General features: G+C 43.9%; 1 protein-coding gene across 10 annotated transcripts in view; it reads left to right on the forward strand.

Moving 5' to 3' along the window:
- Positions 1-27,261, forward strand: part of DTNA (dystrobrevin alpha) — a 567,561-nt gene that overhangs the window by 366,331 nt on the left and 173,969 nt on the right. For all 10 annotated transcript variants that reach the window (XM_030214003.1, XM_030214021.1, XM_030214069.1 and 7 more), the window contains one exon: positions 19,706-19,919. In XM_030214003.1, coding sequence (XP_030069863.1) covers positions 19,706-19,919 — 214 coding nt within the window. The remainder of the gene's footprint in view (positions 1-19,705; positions 19,920-27,261) is intronic.

The raw sequence follows: 27,261 nt of genomic DNA on the forward strand, positions 1-27,261 counted from the left end.
TGTTACATTTGTATCCCACATTTTCCCACCTATTTGTAGGCTCAATGTGGCTTACATGGTACCGGAGAGGCATTTGCAGACCCGGTGTGAACAAATACAAAGTGATGATGTAGTAAGATAAAGTTCATGTGGCACAACCACAATAGGGAATCGTGCAACGGAAGAGTTGTGTTACGTACTTTAGTTTTGTTGTGTTGCAAAGATCAGGCATTTAAGTTGGATCAGGGCTGTGGAGCCAGAGTTGTGAAGCTGTAGTTGGAGTCTGAAGCAATCTTTGGTGAAGTAGGAGTCGGTAAAAATGTACCAACTCTGACTGCAGCTGCAAAATAATAACTTACAACAGTGTATTGCATATTTTCATTTTGACAGCACTTTTTTTTGTTCAGCTTCTTTATTCAGATTTCAAATACACGTTTTGTGGTCTGTTAGCCCTAATTTTGTACATAAAGAAATATATTATGTTTCTGTAATTAATCAAATTTCTCTTAGATTTACTATACATAGTAGTTGTCGTAGTTGATGTCAAGACGTTTGGTGTACCAACTCCACAGCCCAGTTAACAAAACTGCTCCTGTAACAGCAAAATGCAAGAAAAACAGTCCTGAGAAAGACAAGCATTCCTGGAAACAACACTGGAAATGACATGAGCATTTTGTGGCTGCACACCTCTATCACTTATATTCATAGGGCTCAATAGTTAAAGGATTTAATTCTCCTAACTTTGGGGCCCTTTTACTAAGCTGCGGTAAAAAGTGGTCTTCGGTAGTGTGGATGCTTGAAATTGAAGCGCTGGGCCATTTTTTTTACCATGGCTAGGAAAAAAGGCTTTTTTAATGAGGCACTAAATGGCCATGTGGTAAAATTAAAAGTAGTATGTCGCTATTTACTGCCTGAGCCCTTACCGCCATCCATCGACTACTTGCATGGAAATCATGCAATGCACCAATGTGGCCGAGCTGTTGATTACTGCCAGGACCCCCCCCCCCCCCCCCCCCCCACGGTAGAAAATAGAAAATTATTTTTATACTGCGGAAAACAGTACGCACCAACTTTGGAATTACCACTGGGTGCTCGCACTACTCCAACTGCGGTCCCGATTTGGCGTGCGCTATTAACCCTACCACTGCTTAGTAAAAGGGCCCCTTTAAGAATTATGCTAATAAATTGGCCTCTCTGAAAATTTGCTAGAACTGAGTGCATAAATTTAAACTCAAAATTTCACTGAACTCCTAAATTTAGGAGGAGCATGAAAAGGAGTAGATTTAGGGTGGAGAAAAAGTTAGGAATTTAGCACTGATTTTTAGCATTAGGCTGTTAAATTAAGATGAATTAGCAGTTTATGGTCCTAAAGGGCCCTTTTACTAAACCCTCGGTTGACGCTAGTGCGTGCCTACTGCGCACCAAAAAGCACTGCTGCGGGACACACTGAGGCATCCCCCGGTAGTCTGCCATCAGCGCACGCTAATCCTGTGCTAAAAAAATTAGTTTTTATTATTTTAGTGCAGAAGGCATGTCAGTGGGCGGGGAGCAGATGTGCTTTGTGCTAATCAGGTAGCATGGGCACATTGCCATGCTCTGCCTGATTAGCACGTAGTTAGCGGGGGAGCCCTTAGTGCCACAAAATAGGTGGTGGTAAGGGCTGCCGCGGTAATGGCCACGCATTAATTGGGAAAATTAGCGCTTGGCCATCAAAGAAAAATATACAAATGCAGCCATTTTACTGCTGCGCCGAAAGTGACTGTGCTGCGTGGTAAACCCACATACTAACAAGTAAAAGGGGCCCCTAAGTTTGGCTGAAAATAAGGCACAAATTTAGGAGCATAACTTAAAAGCTTAAATTTAGAAGCTGAGCTTTTTCTGAATATTGGGCTGATAATTTATTCTAGCATGTGGAGCAGTGCTGGCTACACTTATAGCACTGCTGAATATAGGAGTCTGTTTCAAGAATGACCTGGCAATGTTTCTACATTTTTTATTGCATAATTACTGTTTACCTATTTTACAGTTCCTAAGTAAGGAAACTGTGAATATGGCAGTTGCCAAAGTTTGGACACCCTTTGAGTCAGTACTTCCTTTGGGAGAAATAAGCGTTTTCAAACATTTCTTGTAACCACATAACAGTCTTTCTGTTCTTTCTTTAGGAATTTTTTCCTGCCCCTCCTTGTTTAATTCTTCTTGCTCAGAAATATTCTTAGGTCTCCTTGCATGCACTGCATATTTGAGATCTCCCCACAGATTTTCCATATAATTCAAGTTTGGAAATTAAGGCTGTTCTTCAACTTTCATCTTGTCTTTCCTTTAAATACTTCATGGTTGCTTATGAGGCACGTTTCACATCCTTGTCTTGCTGAAGTAGCCAACTTATTTTCAGCTTCACTTTCTTCATCACCTCTACAATTCTTGGGGCTTTTGGGTAGGACTTGAATTTGTGGAGGATACAACCAGTCAAATGACTCTGATGGATTTTCAAGCTATGATTGAATATGTATCTACAGAGATGGGTAGTAACAAAGTACTTGTACTTTGTTACAGTAATTAAATACAATTGGCAATACTTTTACTTATAATGAGGTACTTTTGTACTTAAGTAACGAAGTACAAATTTAGAAAATATTTTTTTTAAATAATATTTTTCATATCTCTTGCAGCTGATTGGGCCCAAACTTCCAGTCCCAAAAACAGCTGAGCTGTGGCTAGAAGTTCGGGCACAATCAGCTCCAAGCCAGCATCTGACTTCACCATAGCATCCACCGTTCACTTCCTTCCTCGAGGTGTCCTGCCACAACCAGCTCTGCCCCCGGCCCCTTCCTTCCACATAGAAACTCCCACTCACTCCCTCTGTTGAAAAGAGAAAATCCTCCCTCCTGGACCCACCATAGCCCCCTCCCCAGGCCTACCTTACAGCTCTGGTGGTCCAGTGGTGATCTGGGGCAGGAGCCACCCTCCTACGTTCCTCCCTGTACTGAAAATGGCTGCTGGGAGATTGCCGTGGGAACTTGTGGCAGTCTCACAGCAGCCATTTTCAGAATGGAGACCGCATGGGCAGGAGCTTAGGAGGATCACTCCTACCCCAGCTCACCACTGGACCACCAGGTCTGTAAGGTAGGTCTGGGGAGGGGCCTTTGGTGAGTGCGGGAGGGAGGGAGGGAGGGAGGGTTTCCTCTGTACAACAGAGGGAGGGAGGGAGTGAGTGGGAAAGGGAGAGAATGCCAGATGCCATGGGGAAGGGAGGGAAGGAAGGAGAGAGAGGAATACTTGGGCTGTCTTGTGCTCATATTTGGCACATATTGTCAAACCTGTGATGTCTAGATGTGTTTTAGTGCAAGAAATTAAAATATGAAACAAGCCCTGAAATGGGGTCTTGGTGGATACCCTAACAGTCACAGTTGAGGAGTAGCCTAGTGGTTAATGAAGTGGACTTTGATCCTGGGGAACTGGGTTTGATTCCCACTGGTAGCTCCTTGTGACTCTGGGCAAGTCACTTAACCCTCCATTGACCCAGGTACAAATAAGTACCTGTATATACTATCTAAACCACTCTGAATGTAGTTGCAAAAAAACACAGAAAGGCAGTATATCAAGTCCCATTCCCTTTCTCTCTCTCTTTTTGGAAAGGGAAATATGTGAGTCGAGACTCACATATTCAGATTTTCAAAGCAGAGATTCATTAAACTGGTCAGTGCAATAGGAATAGACTAGAGGAATCTGCCCACTGTGGCTTTGGGATCTCTTGAAGGTTATTTGCACTTAATCTCTGGTGTTTTCTTTCATTTGCTGTTCTGTGGAGCTTATTTTCAAAAGAGAAAAACATCCAAAAAGTGGCATAAATCTACATTTGGATGTTTTTCTCACAAAAACGTGCAAATTGGTATTTTCAAAAACAATGTTTTGATGTTTTTCTATGAAGTCCATCAGAAGTATGCTCAGATCACAAGAGGGAGTGTTAAGGGTGAGATCTGGGCATTCCTATAGCCGACGTACCTGAATGTAACTCACCTTGAGCTGCTACTGAAAAGGGTGTGGGCAAAATCCAAATAAATAAATAAAAATTCCTAACACTTGACATTTTCAGCCATAATGGAACAAACCAAAACCATCCAGGACTAAAACTAAGACATTTTGAACTACACCTGTTTTTATAATGAATAAGGCACAAACAATGCCCTAAATGATCAGATGACCACTGGGTGGAATCAGGGATGTCCTCCCCCTTACTCCCTCAGTGGTCACTAACCCCCTCCCACCCCACAAGAATGTGATTTAAAACATTACTTGCCAGCCTCAGATGTTATACTCGGGTCCATTAGAACAGTATGCAGGTCCCTGGAACTGGAATAGTCTAGTCGTGGGTACAGTGCACTGCAGACAGGTGGACCCAGGCCCATACCTCCCCCTACCTGTTCATTTGTGGAGGAAACTATGAGCCCTCCAAAACTCACCAGAAACCCACTGTACCCACATATAGGTGCCCTCTTCACCCATAATAGTGTACAGTTGGGGGTAGTGGGTTTTTTTTGGGGGGAGGGGGCTCAGCAGACAAAATAAGGGAGCAATGGTAAGATGTGTACCTGGGAGCATTTTATGGCATCCAATGCAGTGCCCTCTAGTGTGCCCTGTTGTTTTCCTGGGATGTCTGGGGGGACGAGTCCCATGTTGCTTTCCTGGAATGTCTGGGGGATGAGTCTACTAAAAATGCTGGCTCCTTCTACATCCTAGTAGCTTGATTTTATGCATTTTGCACTTGGACTTTTTTTTTTTTCCAAAAATGGGCCAAAAAACAAAACGTCCAAATCACAAAACCTTGTTCAAAACAGTATTTTCAAAAAGAAAAAAATATAGACTTTTTCTTTTTTGAAAATGACCTTCTTTCCTATTCAGATTTTGGACGTGTTTTGCAAAACGTCCAAAGTCGGACTTAGATGTCATATCAAAAATGCCCCTCTATGTGTCTGGATTGCAAGGTGCATGGTCACTTCTTACCCCAGAAACACACCTTTAAGGGGCCTATTTTGAGCAGCCCACAGTTTTGCCAACGTGCATTGACACTTGCAGCTAATTTTTAAAGGGAAACTACTCAAGTGGATAAATGTTGGGGTGGGGGTGGAGTGACAGAGGCTATGTGCTGGAGAGAGTAAGAGAAATTGGGCAAGACTGGATAGGTAGGGACATAGGAGTCAACTTTTCAAAATGATTGTGGATGGTAAATCCAATAGAAATTACCCCTGGACACAATCAAAGGGTTTGCTCAGTACTGGGGGTGCTCAAGCAATTGGAATATGTAAGTTTTTGAAATTTACATGTCACTGTTTCTGTTTCTTGGTGGTTTTGCACTGTATGCAGAGTATGGCTTCTTGGGGGTTCAGTTTAAATTTCTATTTTTAGTTTGTGGTTATTTATCCTATACTTTATGAGGGGCTACCTCTGTTCATGTGTGAAAACGGCTGGGTATTTAGCATCAATTGTCTGTGTAGAACTGATCTGTTCTAATTCAGCTTGTTTTGTTTTCCAATAGGTGTATTAATGTTCTTCTGCCTACTTCAATGTTCTGGGTATTGTTTTTTTTTTTTTAGGAAGGACCTAGTGTGACCCCCCTGGAAGTTAGCTTGAAACCATACTAGATTGTGTGGTCCAACTTGTTAAGAATACTTTTTACTGTGTAGTAAAAAAGTAGTTTTAAGAGCTGTACTTTATTACTTTCACTTGTGTATTTTTTGTAAGACTTTCTACTTTTACTTCACTACTTTTGAAGCCAGTACTTTTACTTTTTACTTAAGTACTTTTAAAAAGTAATGACCCCATCTCTGTGTATCTATATATCTATAGATATATAGATAAACATTATATGCCCTTATAAATTGCATAATGGCTACTTCCATATTTATGTGGATGATATTGGGCTCCTTTTACTAAGTACTACAGGAACTTTACTAAGTATACAGGAAGTACCTCCGGGCTACCGCAGCAGCCCGGCAGTACTTCCCACCCTTAGCACGCCGTCATTTCTGGCGCTACAAACATTTATTTATTTTTGTAGCGCTGGAGTGTACCCGGCAGTAATCGGGCAGTGCCACATACTGCTTAACGCGAGAGCCCTTACCGCTAACTCAATGGGTGGTGGTAAGGGCTCCCCTCCCCCGAAATGGCCGAGTGGCAAGTGCTTTACTTGCCGCCCGGCCATTTCCTATAGGAAAGCGAGACTTCCCTTTTACCAGCTGCAGTAAAGGGGGTCTTGTAAAACACACACTGACGCCAGTGCCAGCCCCCTTTTGCCGCAGCTTGGTAAAAGGGGCCCATGGACAGTTATTTGGATACTGGCACTGAATTTTGGTGCACCTAGGTGCCTTCAAGGAGCTGCCCATACCTGGATAAGAGCCCCACAAGGCTTCCCTATCCCCTGCCCATTCCCCCAACCCCTTCCAACAGTCATAACAGTCTGATCACTAAAAACCAACCTGTTCAAAAAGGCATACCACAATGATCGATCCTAAATTCCAGATAACTAAACTTATACCAGAACTGGACAAAACTGAACCTTTGATACTTGATTGCTTAATTTACTCTGTCACCATTGAACTTTAACGCAATACAACTTTATTTCTCATTCCGGAAATGAACTCTCTATATCTGACTGGTTAAAGTACTCTGTCACTTATGAACTTTAATGCAATACCACTGTGTATTTCTCATTCTGATAATGGCGATTGCCACTACGGCATAATGTAAACCACATTGAGCCTGCAAATAGGTGGGAAAATGTGGGATACAAATGCAACAAATAAATAAAAATCAGATATTTTTCAGTGTTTTCATGCAATGATCCATTTCATTATGAATTATAAGAATTGTTTCTCGAGATACCACATATGTCCCCGTCATTTTAAAAATGAGAGATGTGGAACCAGTAATGTAGCCAAACCTGACATTTTGAGGGGGGGTGGGTGGGCACTAGGCATATAAGTGTGAGTAGTGCTTGGTATACTCTTAAATAGTGCCTTAGAGTGCACTTGATGGATTTCTGAGTAAGCAGTCTTCCCAACAATTTTTCTGCATCAACATAAACACCATCCAGCTTATTTTCAAAGAGAAAGACGCCCATATTTTGACCCAAAGCCGATTTTGGGCGCCTCCAACTGCAGTCTGTTGCGAGAATGAACAAAGTTGACGGGGGCGTGTCGGAGGCGTGGTGAAGGCGGGACTGGGGTGGTCGGCCGGTAATGGAAAAAAGAAGGGAGGCAGAAGTGAAATTTTGGGCCGCTTTTTTTGGACCCTTTTTTTCCACGAACAAGTCCCCAAAAAGTGCCCCAACTGCCCAGATGACCACCGGAGGGAATCGGGGATGACCTCCCCTGACTCCCCCCAGTGGTCACTAACCCCCTCCCACCAAAAAAAAGATCTTTAAAAACTTTTTTTTCCAGCCTGTATGCCAGCCTCAAATGTCATACTCGGCTCCATCACAGCAGTATGCAGTGGGTGCAGTGGACCTGAGGCAGGTGGACCCAGGCCCATCCCCCCCACCTGTTACACTTGTGCTGGTAAATGGGAGCCCTCCAAATCGTCCCCAAAACCCATTGTACCCACATCTAGGTGGCCCCCTTCACCCATAAGTGCTATGGTAATAGTGTAGAGTTGTGGGGAGTGGGTTTTGGAGGGCTCAATACCCAAAGGAAGGGAGCTATGGACTTGGGAGGTATTTAAATTTTTTTTTTTACTTTTTAAAGTGCCCCCTAGGGTGCCCGGTTGGTGTCCTGGCATGTGAGGGGGACCAGTGCACTACCGGGCCCCTCCCACGACCAAATGTCTTGGAGTTGTTCGTTTTTGAGCTGGGCGCCTTCGGTTTCCATTATCGCTGAAAACCGATACCGCCCAGCTCAAATCCGCACAAATCCGATGCATTTGCCTGGCACCAACCGTATTATCGAAACAAAAGATGGACGCCCATCTTTTTCGAAAATATGGTCTGTCCCGCCCCTTCGCGTACCCATCCTCGGAGATAGGCGCCCATGGAGATGGGCATTCGCGTTCGATTATGCCCCTCCATGTATACTTAAGGAAACTTTGGAAACACTGAGGGGCCCTTTTACTACGCTGTGGTAGGGCTAATGCATAGGTAGCGTGCACCTAATCAACACTACCGCCCGGGTAGCGCAGGCAACCAGCGGTAGAAAATATTTTTCTGATTTCTACTGTGGGGGGTGTTCCTGGCGGCAATTGGCATTGCAGTCATATTAGCGTGCACTGCATGATTATCATATGTGTAGCACATGAGCCCTTACTGCTAGGTCAATGGGTGGCATTAAGGGCTCAGGCAGTAAATAGCCATGTGCTACATTTCATTATAGTGCGTGGCCATTTACTGCCCCAATTTTTAAAAAAAAGTCTTTTTTTCTAGCCATGGTATAAAATAGCCCAGCGTATGCCAATTTCACATGTTCAGACTACCGCAGGCCACATTTTACCGCAGCTTAGTAAAAAGGGCCCCTGATTTTTTTTTTTAATATAGTCACATTATCCCATAACTTAAACTTTGCCATTATGGTAGACTTGAGTCTGGCCAACATCTTGACATGCATCATAGTGACCTGCAAAATAATTACTATAATGGTACATATCCTTCAACTTTGCTTTATAACAAATGTAAACACCTTATTAAACTGTATTAACCCATTAGTGCCCAATGTTCCCATATGGCTTATTATGGGAACACTTTTCCTACCTTTCTTCCCCACACCCTCTTTCCAGCTCTCTCTTCCTTCCCGCATGCATTATCCATTTCTCTCGCTCCCCTGACCTCTCTCCCTCCCCTACATCTCTCCTTCCCCTCTGACCCCTCTCTCCCCCATGGGTGCGTCTGATCTCTCTCTCGCCCCCAGACCTCCCCCTGCGTGGGTGCATTCTTTTCCCACCCACCCCACCTGACATCTGTCTTCCTTCCTTCCCTCTACCCACCTGTGGTCTGATCTTCCCCATCTCTCTCTGCCCCTCCCCCTCCCTGGCGCTGCAATTTTCCGACCATTCCAGCACTGTCACAAATCAAAATAGCCTTGTCGCCTGCTAGCCCCAGAAGCTTTCTCTCTGCAACGTCAACATCCCGCCTAGGCGGGAACAGGAAGTTGTGCAGAGGGAAGACTTCCAGGCCAGCAGGTGACGAGGCTGCCTTGCTCTGCAATGCTGTTGGAATGATAGGAAGACATGCAGTGCTGGGGGGCAGGGAAAAAAGGAGAAGACGCCAGACTGGTGAAGGGAGACAGATATCAGGCTGCATGGGGGGGGGGGGGGGCACGGAGAGAGAGAGATACCGGGCTGTATGCCTGTGCACCTGACTGGGAAGGGCCTGAGCAAAAATTCGGGGGGGGGGGGGCTGAGCCCCCTGTAGCTACGGCCCTGTGAGCTATCAGTTAATGCAGAAATCACACTTAGATCAGTGGTTAACATTGCACTCGTGCTTCAGTAGAATTATAAAATTAGCGTTTTATGTGAGTTACATGGCATTTTTTGCCCATTATTGAGTAAGGAAGATTTTCATACAATATTTCAGTCCTTAATAAACCATACTTCGATTATTGCTGCATGATTTTCCATGGGCTGCCAGTTGCTACACTGAAATCATTACAACTGATCCAGAATGTGGCTGCAAGGTTTATACTGAATAGACTGAAGTTTGATCATGTAACTCCTGCATTGATACAACTCCATTGATTACCATTTGGAATATTGAGTCAAATTTAAGGTTCTAGTTATAATATTTAAGCTTGCTCATAATTTATCAGCAGTGTCTGTTTTTTTTTTTCCCATTACAAATATGTATATTGAATCGCCCAGTCAGAATAGGATCCCAAAATATGTATATTACATAGTAACATAGTAAATGACGGCAGATAAAGACCTGAATGGTCCATCCAGTCTGCCCTACAAAATAAACTCTTTTTACATGGTATGTAATACTTTATATGTATATCTGAGTTTGATTCGTCCCTGTCTTTCTCAGAGCACAGACCGTAGAAGTCTGCCCTGCACCGGATTTATTCTCCAAATACCGGCGTCGCCACCCAATGTCCGCTAAGATTCCATAGATCCATTCCTTCTAAACCGGATTCCTTTGTGTTTATCCCATGCATGTTTGAATTCCATTACCGTTTTCATCTCCAACACCCTCCGCAGTAGGGCATTCCACATATCCACCACCCTCTCCGTGAAAAAATACTTCCTGACATTACTCCTGAGTCTGCCCCCCTGCAACCTCAATTCATGTCCTCTAGTTCTACCACCTTCCCGTCTCCGGAAAAGGTTCGTATGCAGATTGATACCTTTCAAATATTTGACCGTCTGTATCATGTCACCCCTATTTCTCCTTTCCTCCAAGGTATACGTGTTGAGGTCGGCAAGTCTCTCCTCGTATGGTTTGCAACGCAAATCCCATACCATTTTCGTAGCTTTCTTTGCACCGCTTCCAGTCTTTTTACATCTTTAGCCAGATACAGCCTCCAAAACTGAACACAATACTCCGTGGGGCCTCACCAACAACTTGTAGAGGGGCATCAACACCTCCTTTCTACTTCTGGTTATACCCCTCTCTATGCAGCCTAGCATCCTTCTAGCCACGGCCGTCGCCTTGTCACATTGTTTCTTCACCTTCATATCGTCCGACACCAACACCCCAAGGTCTGTCTCCTGAGTCGAGCTTGCTAATCTCTCCCCTCCTATTCGGTATCTCTCTTTTGGGTTTCTACACCCCCAAATGCATCACTCTGCACTTCTTGGCATTAAATTTTAATATATAGCCTAAACTAACAAAAAACCATGAAAATATAAAAGTTATATCATTGTGCACTGTGTGTAAGAACAAAAATGTTTTTATATAATTTTTATAATATGCAAGTAGTGCTCAGTGACTGGATAATCATCACTGGGCTGACTTAAATGTGTTATACCCAACAGTACATCATCGCACTGTGCCATCCACCTACCTAAAATGTTATACTATAGCTGCTGTTGATAATACTGGACTTCCTATGTGAATCAAAATATCAAAAGATGGAACGTCACAATAGAATTAAACACTTACCTTAATACTATGAAGACAAATTCAGCTGTAGCTAGGGAAATTCCCAGTCACTTCAATAACGTGCAGTAAAACTTGATTTGTAGAGCTTCTGAACCAGTTCCCTGTTGTAATATCTCCTACTACACATTAAGTTCTAAGTTCTGGAACAATCTAGAGTACAGAACTCATGTCATTCTACATATGTTAGATACACATAGAAAACCAGATTTTAGCAAGCCAAGATTTACTTACTTATTTATTTTTATTTTATTTATTGCATTTGTATCCCACATTTTCCCACAATATGGTAGGTTCAGTGTGGCTTACATATTACTAAAAAGCACTTACAACAAAATTAGATTTGATGACATTTGGTGTATAATATATGTGTACAATTATCACTTGGGTTTGATTAGTATAGTAAGATTGGCATTTTGCGGGAGAAGGTTAGTGTCATTGTTTTCCATTTCTTAGCATTTCATTAAGTTTGGAGGTGTATGCCTTGGTAGATTCTGGGAAAGAACTTCTTGAAAAGATATGTTTTTAGGTTTTTCCTGAATTGTACATAGTTTTCAGTGAGTTTTATGTCTTTCGGTAGTGAGTTCCAGAGTTGTGTGCCTATAAATGAGAAGCTGGCGGCGTAAGATAATTTGTATTTTATACCCTTGCAGTTGGGATAATGAAGAGTTTAGATAAGATCTTGCTGTAAACGTTTGATTAAATCAGTCATGTAAGCCGGAGCAAGTCCGTAGATGATTTTGTGGACTATTGTGCATATTTTGAAGGTTATACAAGCATTAATTGGAAGCCAGTGTAGATTTCTTAGAAGGGGTTTCGTGCTTTCGAAGCATGTTTTTCCAAAGTTGAGTCTGGCTGCCGTGTTTTATGTTTGTGATTTTTTTAATGATTTGGTCTTTGCAGCCCGTGTAAATACTATTGCAATAGTCTACATGAGCTAGTTGGGACAGGTGTCAAGTTGGCAGTGGGCCGAAGAGAATTTCCTAATTACGTGGATTACTGTTTTGGTGCTTAGATGAGTGAAATTATTCCAGATATGGTCTGCTGGGTGTTCCATGTGGTTCGAGTCTAGTTCATTTGTGAAGGTATCTGGATTAATATACCCCTGATGCAGCGTTTTGCGGAGATTGGTAATTTTTTCTTCAAAGTATTTGGCTAGTTTGCATGTGGGAGGGTTGTATTTGGTGGTGTTATTGTTTTGGTATTGAGTAAATTGTTTATTAGTTTGTATAGTTTATTTGTGTATTTGAAGTCTGTGCCTATTTGTTCTCTATAGAAGTTTCTTTTGGATTGTCTTATCTTATATTTGTATTTTGTTTGACTTTCTTTCTAGGCCTTTAGTGATCATTTTTGTTTTATCGCCAGTTTTGTTCTAATCTTCTAGTTTACGTTTTTAATGTTTTTAGTTCTTTGTTGAACCAGAGTATTCTGTTACGTTTTTATGTTGATTTGGTTTGTATGGTTCCTATTTTGTTTAGTACTTCATTGCATCGTTCATCCCATATGGTGAAGAAGTCAGTTGATTTGGTTTTTGACGCCCAGACGTTCTTGTAAATTCCTTGCCAGAATGATGTAGGGTCTATTTTACCTCTTGTTTTATGTACTGCCCGTTGATGTATTTGGGGAGGGCCTTTCTTCCAACATAAGGTCAAAGTTAATTTAAAGTGATCAGACCAAGGTACGTTTTCCCATTGCTGTTCTCTTAGCGAGAAGGTTCGTTCATTGGATATTTTGTACGTTAATAGGTCCAATGCATGGCCTTTTATGTGTGTGAGATTGACTTGTGGCCAGTGGAAATCCCACAATTGCAAAACTTCTTTGCATTTCAGTGTGTCATTTGAGGTTGTGTCCTCTAGGTGGAGGTTTATATCTCCTATGATCATCACATTAGGGTTTGTGAGGCATATGTTGGATATAAAGTCCATGAGAGTTAATTGGGTGTCTTTCCAATTTCCTGGGGGTCGATATAATATGATGCAGGTCAGGTGAGATAGGAGGGATTTGTTTTGTAACCAGATTGCGGCGATTTCAAGTTGTGTATTTATGGATTCTGCAATGGGTTCTGAGGCGAATTCCTCTTTGTAGATTAGTGCGATGCCTCCTCCTCTTTTTCTTGTTCTGGTCCAGTGGTTGATTTTGTATCCTGGAGGACAGATGTGAAGGATTATGGGGTCTTCTTGGTTGTGGATCCAAGTTTCATTGATGAATTTTACTTCTAGGTTGTCATGAGTGATACAATCTGTCAATGTTTCCGTTTTGTTTATAACTGATCTAGCATTTATATATCCAACTTGGATCTGTTTGAAGGTATTGTCTATTGTGGATACTAATGGAATATTTATTTGTTGACATGTGATCAGTGTGTATATAAAGCTGCAATATTTGCATATGATAAGTAGGTGTAGTCTGCATGTGTTTTGGAAGAGACTAGGGCGGGGCCAAAAATACCCTGTATTCTCCATTCCAGCAGAGGAATGCATGTTTATACCAATGAGGTTTAATAAGACAGGAGACGGCATGATGTCAAAGCATTGAAACCGTTTTCCCCCAGCAGCTGCTGTATTGGTGTACCCAAACAAACCCCTTGAAAACTCCTCAGCTCCCCTCCTAACAGAAAGAATGCAAAAACCAAGGAAGTTTAATAAAACAATATAAACCTCACAAGTTCACTATTGTTTTTCATTAGCGTTTGCGAATATTCTGGGTCACTCAATATGGTGGCAAGCTTCAGCACATACAATGGGCCAGATAGGTTTGTGCCATATCCTGTCTTATTAAACCTCCTCGGTCTATACTCACCGAGATCAACATTGGGATTTATAGCTGCCCCTAGGCGTGCCTTGGTTTTGGAAAAGTGCTCATTTTGAGCAGCGCTGTACTGGATGGATTAGGGGAGATTGTCCCTTTCATTCCACAATGATTATATTCCCCCACCCCTCGATTAATTATGCTGAATAATTGCAGGCTCTATACTTAGCAGCAAATAGATGTGTACGTTTCTAAAAAGGCAGATATCCCTATCTATTTTTCGACACTTTCAAATCTGTGTTCTGAAATACCAACATACATGTTAACGTGTCAACATGTAGATGTATATGTTACTGTGTTGCCCCAGTTGATGTTTTAGGTATTTGATAGTTGTAAAATGGATGCTCCCAGTGCATGGAACCAGTGCATACGCTTTCATTCCTGTATTCATTTTAGAAAAGGCTCTGTGTGGGCATATCTTTTTCTAAAATACTTCTGGATTTGTACACGTCTTGACCAGGACCTCTCAGTTCTGATTTCTAATCTGCTTCCACATCTGGCATCTTCAGTTGACATTCAGAAATAATAAAATCAAGTAACTCTCCTTCTTGATCTAAATTTCAGGTGTGCACTGTTGATCCTGCATTGTTGAATCCTCTTAACAGCATTTTTACGTTCTACGTTACCAATGACCTACACAAATCACAGCATTATTACTCGTAGGGGTAATATTGTATTATCATTGCTACTGGCATCGGTGTTGCCAATTAACCAGTGTCAAAACCCGCCCAAAATTTCACACCCCCACCCCCGCCGTCATCAACCCCGCCCCCGCCATCATCAGCTCCACCCCCGCCGTCACCAGCCTCACCCCTGCCGTCACCAGCCCCGCCCCTGACATTAACCACTCCCCCAACGGCACGAACCATGCCCCCAACATCACTAACCATGCCCCCAAACCGCAGTGCAGGCGGAGAAAAAAACCGCCTGGGGAAAAAAAGCAGCCCAAAAAACTGCAACCCGCAACGGTCAGAAATTTCCCGCAGCAGGTTGCGGAAAACCGCCCAATTGGGCGGGAAAACCGCCCATCTGGCAACCTTGACTGGCATCTGAAGTTTATTGTCATTTAGAATGGTTCAGCTGCCTGTGTTACTGATCAGTTCCTCTGATTTCTACGTTTAGTGCTGCCATGTATTATTTTTCGAGTTCCAGTTTAGTACTAAAACCTCTAGAATTAGTGTGGGATACTGTGGTTACATGCTGCATTTGATTGATTGGTAATGCTGGCATGTCACCTTCCTGAAGATGGCTTCACTTCATTAGGAAAACAACCTGTTCATTATGCAGCTGATAATGAAAAGAATAATAAAAAAAAATTATGAAAGGACTTTTGAGTGTGTCGACTGTCGGTGTTCTCATCCTTTTGTGTATACACAGCGTTCCTCTGCCAGCAATTGCATAGAGAAGCAGGTACTTGTGAAGTGGATTGGCCACTATTGGAAGCAGGATACCGGGCTAGATGGGCCATTGGTCTGACCCAGTATGGCTATTCTTATGTTCTTATGGCTTCTGTATGCAGATCTCAGGACAATCCCAGGGGAGACACATCTCAAATACGAGTTGCTCTCCAAGGGAGAGTAATGGAGCAAAGAGCACATCAGATTGTCTAGGTCCTGTCTGATTTCTTTGTACTGAGTGCTGTAACTATGGAGATATACTAGTGGTGAGGCTGCCTGCAGGAGGAGGAGGGAGACAGAGCAGAATGCAGAGAGCAGAGGGAGCAAACAATGGACCCATGTGTTTTTTCTGTTTGGAGTACAGTATGCACCTGCATTCCCTGTGAAGCCATAGGAATGCAGATTCAGAAATTAAGGTACAATGGCAGAAAAGAACCAGAATACAGGTTTATGGCAGTAATTCACATATGCTTGTTTTTGGAGTTGGAATTACCATTGCATGACTGACCAAAGTATTGGGGTACACAGGCACTGGGCTGAGAGGAAGTGGACTGAATGAGCGTGTTACCCTGGGTGTGCATTTTGGCATTGAGATGCACAGAATTTAAATGTCAGATTTTTAATGTTATGCCAAAACAGAAAGGTTCCTGTCTTTCAGGAATTTTTCATGTTAGTTAATATTACATTTGTCTTTCTTTTGCTTCTCCCATCCTTCCCCCCTCCTTTTTATTTCAATCAGTGTAGAGCTGCCAGGTAGTCCAGTTCCAGGCATGAAACATTTTTTCCCAGTCCTGGTTTTAAACTTATATCCCAAAGCAGTATGGTATTTGTGGCCCCCGATTCTGCCTATTGAACCCAATGCTGTCGGTCCCATAATGCACCAGGATAAGGTTGTCAGAAATCCAGAAATGGCCTGAAATCTCCTTCCTGGAGCAGGGTAAATTAGGAGCTCTTTAAGTCACAGCGAACTAGATTCTTTTCTGCTGCTGATGCCTTTCCTCCCCCCCCCCCCCCCCCCCCCCCCGTTTTACCTTTTTATTAGGAATTCATTGAAGGAAGTTTGCAGAGTGATTTCATCAACACCTTGCTCATCATGGCTCAGTTATTTGACTAATTTTCCTTTTACGTTTTTTAAATATTACACAGAATTAATATTTCCTACATACCACTTATTTTTCTTCTTCAGTATACTCTAGCTATCAGTTATAAAATTCAGTATGGATGCAGACATAAAGCAGAAGTATGTTCTTCTATTGTAGCACAGAGGTGACAAACACAGTAATAAAGCACTAGGTATATCTTCAACTATATCAGCAGTCAAAAAGGAGTCCTCACTCCCAATGCTTTTAGCACCACCAGTTAATTTTAAATAGCTTTCACTGATATGGTAGCCCGCTATTCAGTATAATAGGTGCAAGAATTGAAGAATACTTAACCAATGACTGGGCACCAGTACTTTTCAATAAAAAAACACCCGTGCCAAGTTCCAAAAGCTGGGGGTGAGAGTGAGGCGGGATCTGTTTTGTGACCTGCTGATTCATCTGGTTTTCCTATTCCTATATGCCTTTATAAAATAGTTCCCAGAACCAGGCTTAGTAATGCACAGATTCCCCCCTGCTCTGTAGATGGTGTAAATCTGTTACTCCCGCCAGAATTCTGCACCAAAAATTCAAAGTTCTGTACCAAAAAAAGTCAAAATTCAGTGCAAAAAATGTGCATATTCTATAAGTTTCTTTAAGCAATACTTTTGCACCCACACCATCCACCTTTGTTCCCAGCCCCCATCTTCCTGCACCCACACTTCATCCCAGCCCCACTCCCTGTACAGATACCATCCATATTTGTTTCCAGCCCACTGTAGAGGCACAATCGGGAGTACCTCTTAGGGCAGAAAAGAACCCCCCCCCCCCTTTCCTGCCCATTGGTGCTTCTGCTGCTTTGACCAGTATCTGCTTCTTCAAAATGGCCACCAAGACTTCCTGCTGCAGCCTCATGAGATTGCCACTTGAAGTCTCAGCAGCCATTTTGAAGAAGCAGTGGTAGTGGGCAGGAAAGAGTAGGGTTCTTTCCAGACTCCGAAAAGGCCACTAGACCACCAGGGTGTGTTAAGGTAGGCCCAGGGAGGGTCCACTAAGGTTCGGGGGTGGGGGGATGGGGCAGCCAGCCAGCTTTTACCATGGTCCTCATTCCCATGGTACTATACTGCACTATAGGAGCAGGGTGGTAAAGATTCTGCACAACTGGGAAATTCTGCGCTGGGCAGTCATGAAGAATTCTGGCAGGAGTAATCTGTACATGTATAAAATATGCATCTACGTCACAGTTCTGACCTTGTTCTACCCAAACTACACCCATGGGAATGCCTATGCAGAAATTACATAAAAGTAGCTGCAGTCTTTCTGTTTTCCTGCTGTTTATATGTGTATACCTTTGTGCAATTTTACAAAAGCCCTGTTCCGTTTAAGTAGCAGGCTTTACACAGGGATAAAACTTTATAAAGTTGCCTCCATGGAGGACAATCCTGTAATGGTGTCTGTTCTATGCTCAAATTCTATTTATAGAATACAAGCATAAGTACAATACACATCTATAATTTTGGAGATATGATAGAGGTAAAATATTGAGTGGAGTGGAACGAGTAGATGTGAATCTCTTGTTTACTCTTTCCAAAAATACTAGAACTAGGGTGCAGACAAAGAAGCTACTAAGTAGTAAATTTAAAATGAATCAGAGAAGATATTTCTTCACTCAACAAGTAATTAAACTCTGGAATTCGTTGCCAGAGAATGTGAAAAAAACAGTTAGCTTAGCAGGGTTTTAAAAAAGATTTGGACAATTTCCTAAAAGAAAAGTCTATAAGGCATTATTAAGATGGACTTGGGAAAGTCCACTTCATATTCTAGGATAAGCATCTTAAAATCCATTTTACTGTTCTGGGATCTTGCCAGGTACTTGCGATCAGGATTGGCCACTGTTGGAAACAAGATACTGGGCTTGATGTACCTTCAGTCTGTCTCTGTATGGCAATTCTTATATTTGCTTTTTTTCTGCTTTTCAGTTTTTAAACTTCCTTCCTCCTCCAGCCTAGATGGCATGCCCAGGTGGCACTAGGAGCCCTCACCAGTCCCAAGGTCTCCTCAAACATGATCCCTCAGCGCTGCCCTTTACATTTTTTAGGAACCCAGTGGTGTTCCTGGGTCGGCTGTCACCCGGGGCAAATCACTGGTGTGCACCCCCCTTCCCCCTGGCACATCACCTCCAAGCCCCCCCCTCCCCCAGGGTGCATTCTTCTTGCCTTCAGGGGTGCTGGGAGCAGCCGCGTGGCTGTCGCCTCCACTGGTTCCCTGCTCCCTCTGCTGTTACTTCCTGTTCCGGGGCAGAGGGAGCAGGGAACCAGTGGAGGCGACAGCCACGTGGCTGCTCCCAGCACCCCTCCTTCAGCGTGCACCCGGGACAGATCGCACCCACCGCCCCGCCTTCAGTACGCCACTGTAGGAACCGTCGCTCAGTAGTAGCAGTTGCCTTCCTTTCCTCCCTAAGATTACATGTGTGCTTTTATCTATTAGATTAAGGGGAGACATGGGCTACTGTTAAGACGTTATTTTACCACTAATTATTTTTGCGTCCACTAGAGCTCCCAGCTGACTACAGAGTATGCAGCCTCCTCATTCCCCCCCCCCCCCCCCCGCCGCAGTTGGCGGCAGTGCTGTGGTTCCTACCTCCTTGTGACACTGACAGAGAAAAGCCGTGTACTGGCCAGTACAGGGTCTTGAGCATCTGCGTATGCTCAAGGCCTGCCAGCTCCCACCCTCTCCAAGAGTCTCTTAGAGTATATATGATACCTGCATAAGTGGCAACAAAATTACTGCTTACTATTCTGTAAGAGTATGCAGAAGTGATATAGCACATAATTGCAAGGGATTCATTCACATGGGTGGAGTATGGGAGGGGCATAGATGGCGCTGCCATTTGCACACGCAGCTTACAGAATACTATAACGTACGCATGCTTTTGCTGCATTGATGGCCCACAGGTATGCCAGGTTTCTTGTTTGTTTGTTTATTAAAATCTTGATATACTGCCTTTCAGAACAGAAATCAAAACTATTTAGAATTAATAATAAGTCTATGGATGATGTAACTGTAGGTGTTTAGATGTTGACCGTCAATGCCGAGTTATGCTAATATTCTATAGAATCTGGGTACCCAGGTGCCATTATTCACTGCGCAGCATGGGGGCACCTAAAATGAGGTGTCCATTTATAAAATTGTCCCCCTTGAGTACAGTATTTAAAATATAATTTGATTAAGTCTCATGAAGCAGTTCATTTGTACATTTTCTTTTGATTTCTGTTTGGGTTTTTTTGTTGTTTGTTGGGTTCTTTTTTTTTTTTTTTTAGTAATGCCTATCTTGACAGATGTTTTTTTTTTCTTGTCCATAGTACATCTGGTGGATATCTGGAATGTCATAGAAGCACTGAGAGAAAATGCCCTGAACAATGTGGACCCAAATACAGAGCTGAGCGTGACACGTCTGGAAGCTGTGCTTTCAACTATTTTCTACCAGCTGAACAAACGAATGCCAACCACTCACCAGATCAATGTAGAGCAATCCATCAGCCTTCTCCTAAATTTTCTACTTGCAGCTTTTGATCCGTAAGTTCACCTGCAGAATATTTTTACCAGTTTCTGTTTATCTGATTGATAAGGTGTCTTGCAAATATATTTGCAAAATAAGGGAGAGAAGCCGCAGTCTTTGGGTACACCAAGTGGTGTTGATCAAAATTGGTACACTGAAGATTGGAGAGTGGCTATTGCAACACTGATTTTTAAAAAGGGTTCCAGGGGTGATCTGGGAAATTACAGACCAGTAAGCCTGATGTCAGTGCTGGGTAAAATAGTGGAAACTATTATAAAGAATAAACTTATGGAACACATAAATAAACATGGTTTAATGGGACAGAGTCAGCATGGGTTCAACCAAGGGAAATCTTGCCTCACCAGTCTACGGAGGAGAGGCGGAGTGCCAAAGATCAAGTCGTCCATCTGCTCCAGCATTTAGGTTGGATTGTCAATGGGCCCAAGAGTTCTCTTTTTCCCCACATAGTCCTTGGAGTTTCTGGGGGTACACTTCAATACATGGGAGGACTTGGTGCTCCTTCCGGAAGCACGGATCCTGAAGGTTCAGTCCCAGGATCGTTGGTTGCTTGCAGCCCCATCTCCGTCCGCATGGGACATTTTGCAGGTTCTTGGGTCCATCTCGGTGAACATTGAGGTGGTGCTGTGGGTGAGGGCACATATGAGTCCTATTCAGTCTGCCCTCCTAGCACGCTGGTCTCCTCAATTGGAGCTGCTCTCGTGCAGGGTTTTCCTTAGGCAGACAATGCGCCTTAGCCTTCAGTGGTGGCTGGACCATCTTCATCTGAGTAGTGGCATGCCTCTGGAACCTCCGGCCTGGGTGCTCGTGACAATGGATGCCAGCCTGACTGGGTGGGGTGCACATTGTTGGGGTTAGGTGGCCCAAGGAAGTTGGTTGGCAGAGGAGTCGTGTTAGTGCATCAATCAGCTAGAGACTTGGGTGATCCACTTCACTCTTTTGGTGTTTCAGCAGTTGCTTCATTTCCGGGATGTTCGCGTCCTCTCTGACAATGTGACAACTGTTGTATTCTTCAGTCGCCAGGGGGGTACCAAGAGCCCTCTGTTGGCACAGAAAGTGGCGTTGCTCATGGCCTTGGTGGAGCAGAACGTCCGGCTACTCTCAGCGCATGTAGCAGGCACAAGCAATCTACAGGCGGATTATTTCAGTCGTCATCGTCTGGATCCGGGAAAGTGGACTCTTGCCCCATTTGCATTATGGCTCGTCAATCACTGGGGTCCTTTGATTATGGATCTCATTGCCATGGCGGAGAATGCCAAGGCTCCGAGGTTTTTCAGTCGCAGAAAGGAGCCGTCGGAGGGCCGCGATGCGTTGGCACAGCCCTGGCCTCCTCGAGTTCTGTTGTTTGTGTTTCCTCTGTGGCAACTCATCGGTCATGTTCTTCAGCACATTCAGGGTCATAACATTCGTGTGATTCTGGTGGCTCCCAACTGGCCATATCGGCCATGGTATGCGGATCTTGTGAGGTTGCAAGTGGACACTCCACTTCGTCTTCCTTTGAAGGACCGTCTGCTGAGTCAGGGGCCCATACTAATGCCCGATGTGGCTCAATTCTCACTTACGGCTTGGCTGTTAAGCAGGCGAAACTGTTGAAGAAGGGTTTCTCTGCCGCAGTGGTTCATACCCTTTTGTGTTCCAGGAAACAGTCCACTTCCTTGGCCTATGTGCGGGTTTGGCGTGTTTTTGAGGCCTGGTGTGAAGAGAGATATGTGCATCCATTAAGGACTTCTGTGGGTAATCTGTTGGACTTTCTTCAATGCGGTTTGGAGAAGTGTTTGTCCCTGTCCTCCCTTTGGGTGAAGTTAGCGACGCTCATTTGTTTTCGGGGTCCACTTCAGAGGAAATCGTCCCTTCTTCCGGACATCTCTCGGTTTTTCCAGGGGATTAAACAGTTGAGACCTCCTCTGCGCCTGGTGGTACCTCCTTGGGACTTTTTGGTTCTGTCTGCCTTGATTAAGGCCCCATTTGAGCCTCTGCAGCAGGCCACACTTAAAGATCTCACTCTCAAGGTGGTGGTTTTGGTGGCTATCCTATCATAACGGCGTATTTCAGAGTTTCAGGCTTTCTCGTGTCACAAGCCGTTTCTCATCTTCTGTAAGGAAAAGGTTTTGTGAAGGACTGTTCCTTCCTTTCTTCCTAAGGTGATTTCTCCATTTCATGTCAATCAGTCTATCTCTTTGCCTTGTTTTTTGAGGGATGAGTCTCCTCAGTTGTATAGGCTCGATGTTTGTCGGGGCTGCGATGTTATGTGCGCCGGACGGCGGAGTTTCGAAAGTCTGACCACCTCTTGGTTTTGTATGGGGCCCGCGAAAGGTAGAGTCGGCGTCTAAAGCCTCCATTGCTTGCTGGATTAAAGAGGCAGTTTCCTCTGCGTATCTGCTGTTAGGTAAGGAAGTGCCCACTGTGCTGCATTCACATTCCATGTGTGCCCAGGCTTCTTCCTGAACAGAACATTCTCTCATTCGTCCTCAGGACATTTGCAAGGTGGCAACCTGGTCCTCTCTACATTCATTTGTCAGGCACTACAGATTGGATGTTCAGGCCCCACAGGATGCTTCTTTTGGGGCTTCTGTATTGCTCCAGGAAATTTCCCACCCTCAGTGAGTACTGTTTTAGTACTTCCCACTTGTCAGGAATGGTCTGGAGAAGACAATAAGGAAGAAGAAATTAGATCTTACCTGCTAATTTGCTTTCCTTGAGTCTCTCTAGACCATTCCCGAACCCCGCTCAGTAACACTGGGAGGGGGGCAGATAAGATACCTCTTCGTTCTGGGGCTACAACTGTGACTTTGTTTGATTTGGTTATAGTTTTCTGGCTTGGTGCTCTCTTTCTTCTGGGGTCTTCCTCTGGGAGCTTACTTTATAGGTATATACAGTTGTGGTTCGATATGTTCTAATAGCTACTTTCTACTGGTTTCTTTCTGCTTGGCTATTTAAGGTAATCAATAGAAAGCAAACAAAATTAAAACATGGAAAAGAAAATAAGATGATACCTTTTTATTGGACATAACTTAATACATTTCTTGATTAGCTTTTGAAGGTTGCCCTTCTTCATCAAATCAGAAATAAGCAAATGTGTTAGCTGACAGTGTATATAACAGTCCCTCATAGATGGTCTAGCAGGGTGGGTAGGAGATGTGCATGGGGACTTCAAAGCATTCCATAGTCTAGCAGGATGTTTGTGGGGAGGGGAGGTTGATAAGCAGTGAAGTACAACTTATGGTTTATCGTGGGCTAGAAAACCCAGATCCTTGTTAAGTCCTGTCCGTTGGGTGTCAAAATATTCAATCATTCTGATTTCAAAGGTTTTACGTTCCTGTATTGTTTTAAAGTTACCTTTCAGTATTCTCACTATGAAATCACTGGTACGGTGTCCTGGTTCTGTAAAGTGCTGTCCCACTGGCTTGGCTATTTGAAATACTGAGCAGGTCAGGGTTGCGCAGCCTCTTATACAGGAGCACTGCTCAATTGTTCTCAGTCTCCCTGTGGTAGAAGTACATATTACCCGCTCGTCGGGAATGGTCTGGAGAGATTCAAGGAAAGCAAATTAGCAGGTAAGATCTAATTTCTCCTTGTCCCACTTTGTATCGCCGAAATGGAGCCCCTTGCATGGAAAAGTATTTAAATATAATTCCAGAAGAAATTTCTAACAAAAACACAAACAAAAGAAAGAAAAGCAGCGGGGACCTGACAACAAAATGGACAGTGCGATGCCACCTCATGGGATGTCCTTTACTATAGAGCAACTCACGTAGCTTACAGCAGCGGTGGACAAGACGATTGACCCTAAATTGGGACTACTCTCCAATCAGATAAATAATTTGGAAACGCTGTTAACGGAGATATGCCGGAGAACATCAGAACTGGAACAGAGAGCTTCAATGTTGGAGGACACAGCTTCTCATACAGCAGAGGCTATCCCAGTTTAAAAACAACAAGTTTGTGACCAGGCATGTAAGATTGATGATTTGGAAAATCGTTCTCGTCAAAATAACCTACGCATAATCGGCTTACCAGAGTAGGTAGGAGACAGAATGTTGTCCACGATACTGGAACGTTGGCTGAAGGCTGAATTCTTGCTGTTGGATCATACAGGCCCACTGTGCTTCGAACGTGCACACTCTGTGAGGCAAGAACAAGATGGCCACCGGACCCCGCGAGCAGTAATCATTAAAATCTTCAACTATACCCACAAAATAGAAATTCTAAGAGGATACATGCAGAAAAATTTGAAGATCACCATAAGTACATAAGTATTGCCACACTGGAACAGACCAAAGGTCCATCAAGCCTAACATCCTGTTTCCAACAGTGGCCAATCCAGGTCACAAATATACTACTACTACTACTACTACTACTACTTAGCATTCTGGCAAAATCCCAAAAAAGCTCAATACATTTTATGCTGCTTATCCCAGAAATAAGCAGTTGATTTTCCCCAAGTCCACTTTAATAACGGTCTATGGACTTTTCCTTTAGGAAGCTGTCCAAACCTTTTTTAAACCCCGCTAAGCCTTTACCACATTCTCTGGCAACAAATTCCAGAGTTTAATTACACGTTGAGTGAAGAAACATTTTCTCCGATTCGATTTAAATTTACTACTTTGTAGCTTCATTGCATGCCCCCTAGTCCTAGTATTTTTGGAAAGAGTAAACAAACGATTCACGTCTACCCGTTCCACTCCACTCATTATTTTATAGACCTCTATCATATCTCCCCTCAGCCGTTTTTTCTCCAAGCTGAAGTGTTCTAGCCGCTTCAGCCTTTGCTCATAGGGAAGTCGTCCCATCTCCTTTATCATTTTTGGCACCCTTCTCTGTACCTTTTCTAATTTCACTATATCTTTTTTTGAGATGCGGTGACCAGAATTGAACACAGTATTCGAGGTGTGGTCACATCATGGAGCGATACAAAGGCATTATAACATCCTCAATCTTGTTTTCCATTCCTTTCCTAAAATACCTAACATTCTATTTGCTTTCTTAGCCGCAGCAGCACATTGAGCAGAGGGTTTCAACATACCCTCAACGCCGCCGCCTAGATCCCTTTCTTGGAACCTTGCATTACTTAGCTATAATTTGGGTTCCTCTTTCCCACATGCATCACTTTGCACTTGCTCACATTAAACACCATCTGCCATTTAGACACTCAGTCTCCCAGTCTCGTAAGGTCCTGTTGTAATTACTCACAATCCTCTTGCGATTTAACAACTTTGAATAACTTTGTGTCAACAGCAAATTTAATTACCTCACTAGTTACTTCCAGGAATACTCTATGATCGTACAGGAGTAACGAAAGAAATTTACCCCAATTTGCACACAGCTTTATGAGAAAAAGTTTAATTCATACTGCTCTACCTCACCATTTTAAAAGTGCAGCACAAAAACCTTCGCCTCAGCAGGATCAGCGCAAGACTTTGTAACATACCAGCTCATTTTGGAAAGAGAAGGGTGCCTATCTTCCTACACAAATCGGGAGATGGGCGTCCTTCTCTCAGGGCCGGCCAAATCAGCATAATCGAAAGCCGATTTTGGCCACCCTCAACTGCTTTCCGTCGCGGAGACGCCCAAAGTTCAAGGAGGCGTGTCGCCAGTGTACTGAAGGCGGGACAGGGGCGTGGTTAAGAGATGGCCGTCCTCGGTCGATAATGGAAAAAAGAAGGGCGTCCCTGACAAGCATTTGGCCGACTTTACTTGGTCCCTTTTATTTCATGACCAAGCCTCGAAAAGGTGCCTGAACTGACCAGATGACCACCGGAGGGAATCGGGGACAACCTCCCATTACTCCCCCAGTGGTCACCAACCCCCTCCCACCCAAAAAAAAACAATTTAAAAAACATTTTTTTCCAGCCTCTATGCCAGCCTCAAATGTCATACCCAGCTCCATGACAGCAGTATGCAGGTCCCTGGAGCAGGTCTTAGTGGGTGCAGTGCACTTCAGACAGGCGGACCCAGGCCCACCCCCCCCCCCTTACTTGTTACACTTGTGGTGGTAAATGTGAGCCCTCCAAAACCCACCCGAAACCCAGTGTACCCACATGTAGGTGCCCCCCTTCATCCCTAAGGGCTATGGTAGTGGTGTAGAGTTGTGGGTAGTGGGTTAAGGGGGGGGTTTGGGGGGGCTCAGCACACAAGGTTAGGGAGCTTTGCAGCTGGGAGCAATTTGTAATGTCCACTGCAGTGCCCCCTAGGGTGCCCGGTTGGTGTCCTGGCATATGAGGTGGACCAGTGCCCTATGAGTGCTGGCTCCTCCCACGAACAAAAGCCTTGAATTTGGCCGTTTTCGAGATGGGCGTCCTCGGTTTGCATTATAGGCGAAAACCGAGTCCGCCTATCTCTAAGGTCGGCAGTCTCAACATTTAGGTCAACCTAAATGCTGAGATTTGGCCGGCCCCGACCGTGTTATCGAATGGACGCCCATCTTGTTTCGATAATACTGGTTGCCCCGCCCCTTTACGGAGCCATCCTTAGAGATGGGCGCCCCGTTCGATTATGCCCCTCATAGTAACATAGTAGATGACAGCAGAGAAAGACCTGTACGGTCCATCCAGTCTGCCCAACAAGGTAAACTCACATGTGCTACTTTATGTGTATACCTGATTTGTATCTGCCATTTTCAGGGCACAGACCGTAGAAGTCTGCCCAGCAGTAGCCCCACCTCCCCCCCACTGGCTCTGCCACCCAGTGTCCGCATGTCTCTCAAAGCCTTGTTCTCCCACAGAAGAGAATTGATATACAGGTGAAATCTCTACTTGTTTAGAATATTATGGCAAATATAGATCATGAATATGGGAGATAGTGGGATGTTTGACCACGGAAAACCAAAGACTGGAGGGATGGATTCTTAAAACAGTTGTTTATTGATGAAAAAAGACTCGACACAAACACTGTGTTTCGGCCGTTATGCCTACATCAGGAGTCTCAGTTGACGGAGAACAGCTGATACAAACGTTTAGAAGCACGTGGTATGGTGATCAATAAGGTGGTTTTGCAACACTTGTTCTTCTTCAGGCGTCGTCTATCAATGATTTTCCTCTCCCACACTCAGGAACTGCTTCACCTTGTCATCATCACAGGAACAAAGACCCTGCACTGCTGTAGCTCTGATGCTGCAGTTCCGCTTTGACACTGATACTGCGCTGCTGTAGCTCTGATACTCCAGGACAGCTCCGGATCAATCCCAGACCCACGAAATGAATCAGAAAAGACCCAGACCTCTGGGCATTCAGTTATCTATTAAACTGTTGATCTAACCGAAGTAGATTCTGTTGATGATTGGATGGAGAGTTTGCTCACAACGTTATTGGTACTGTCTTGATGTTAAATTCGGAGGGGGAGTTG

Source organism: Microcaecilia unicolor, chromosome 1, assembly GCF_901765095.1.
Source record: "Microcaecilia unicolor chromosome 1, aMicUni1.1, whole genome shotgun sequence".
NCBI classification, from domain to species: Eukaryota; Metazoa; Chordata; class Amphibia; order Gymnophiona; family Siphonopidae; genus Microcaecilia; species Microcaecilia unicolor.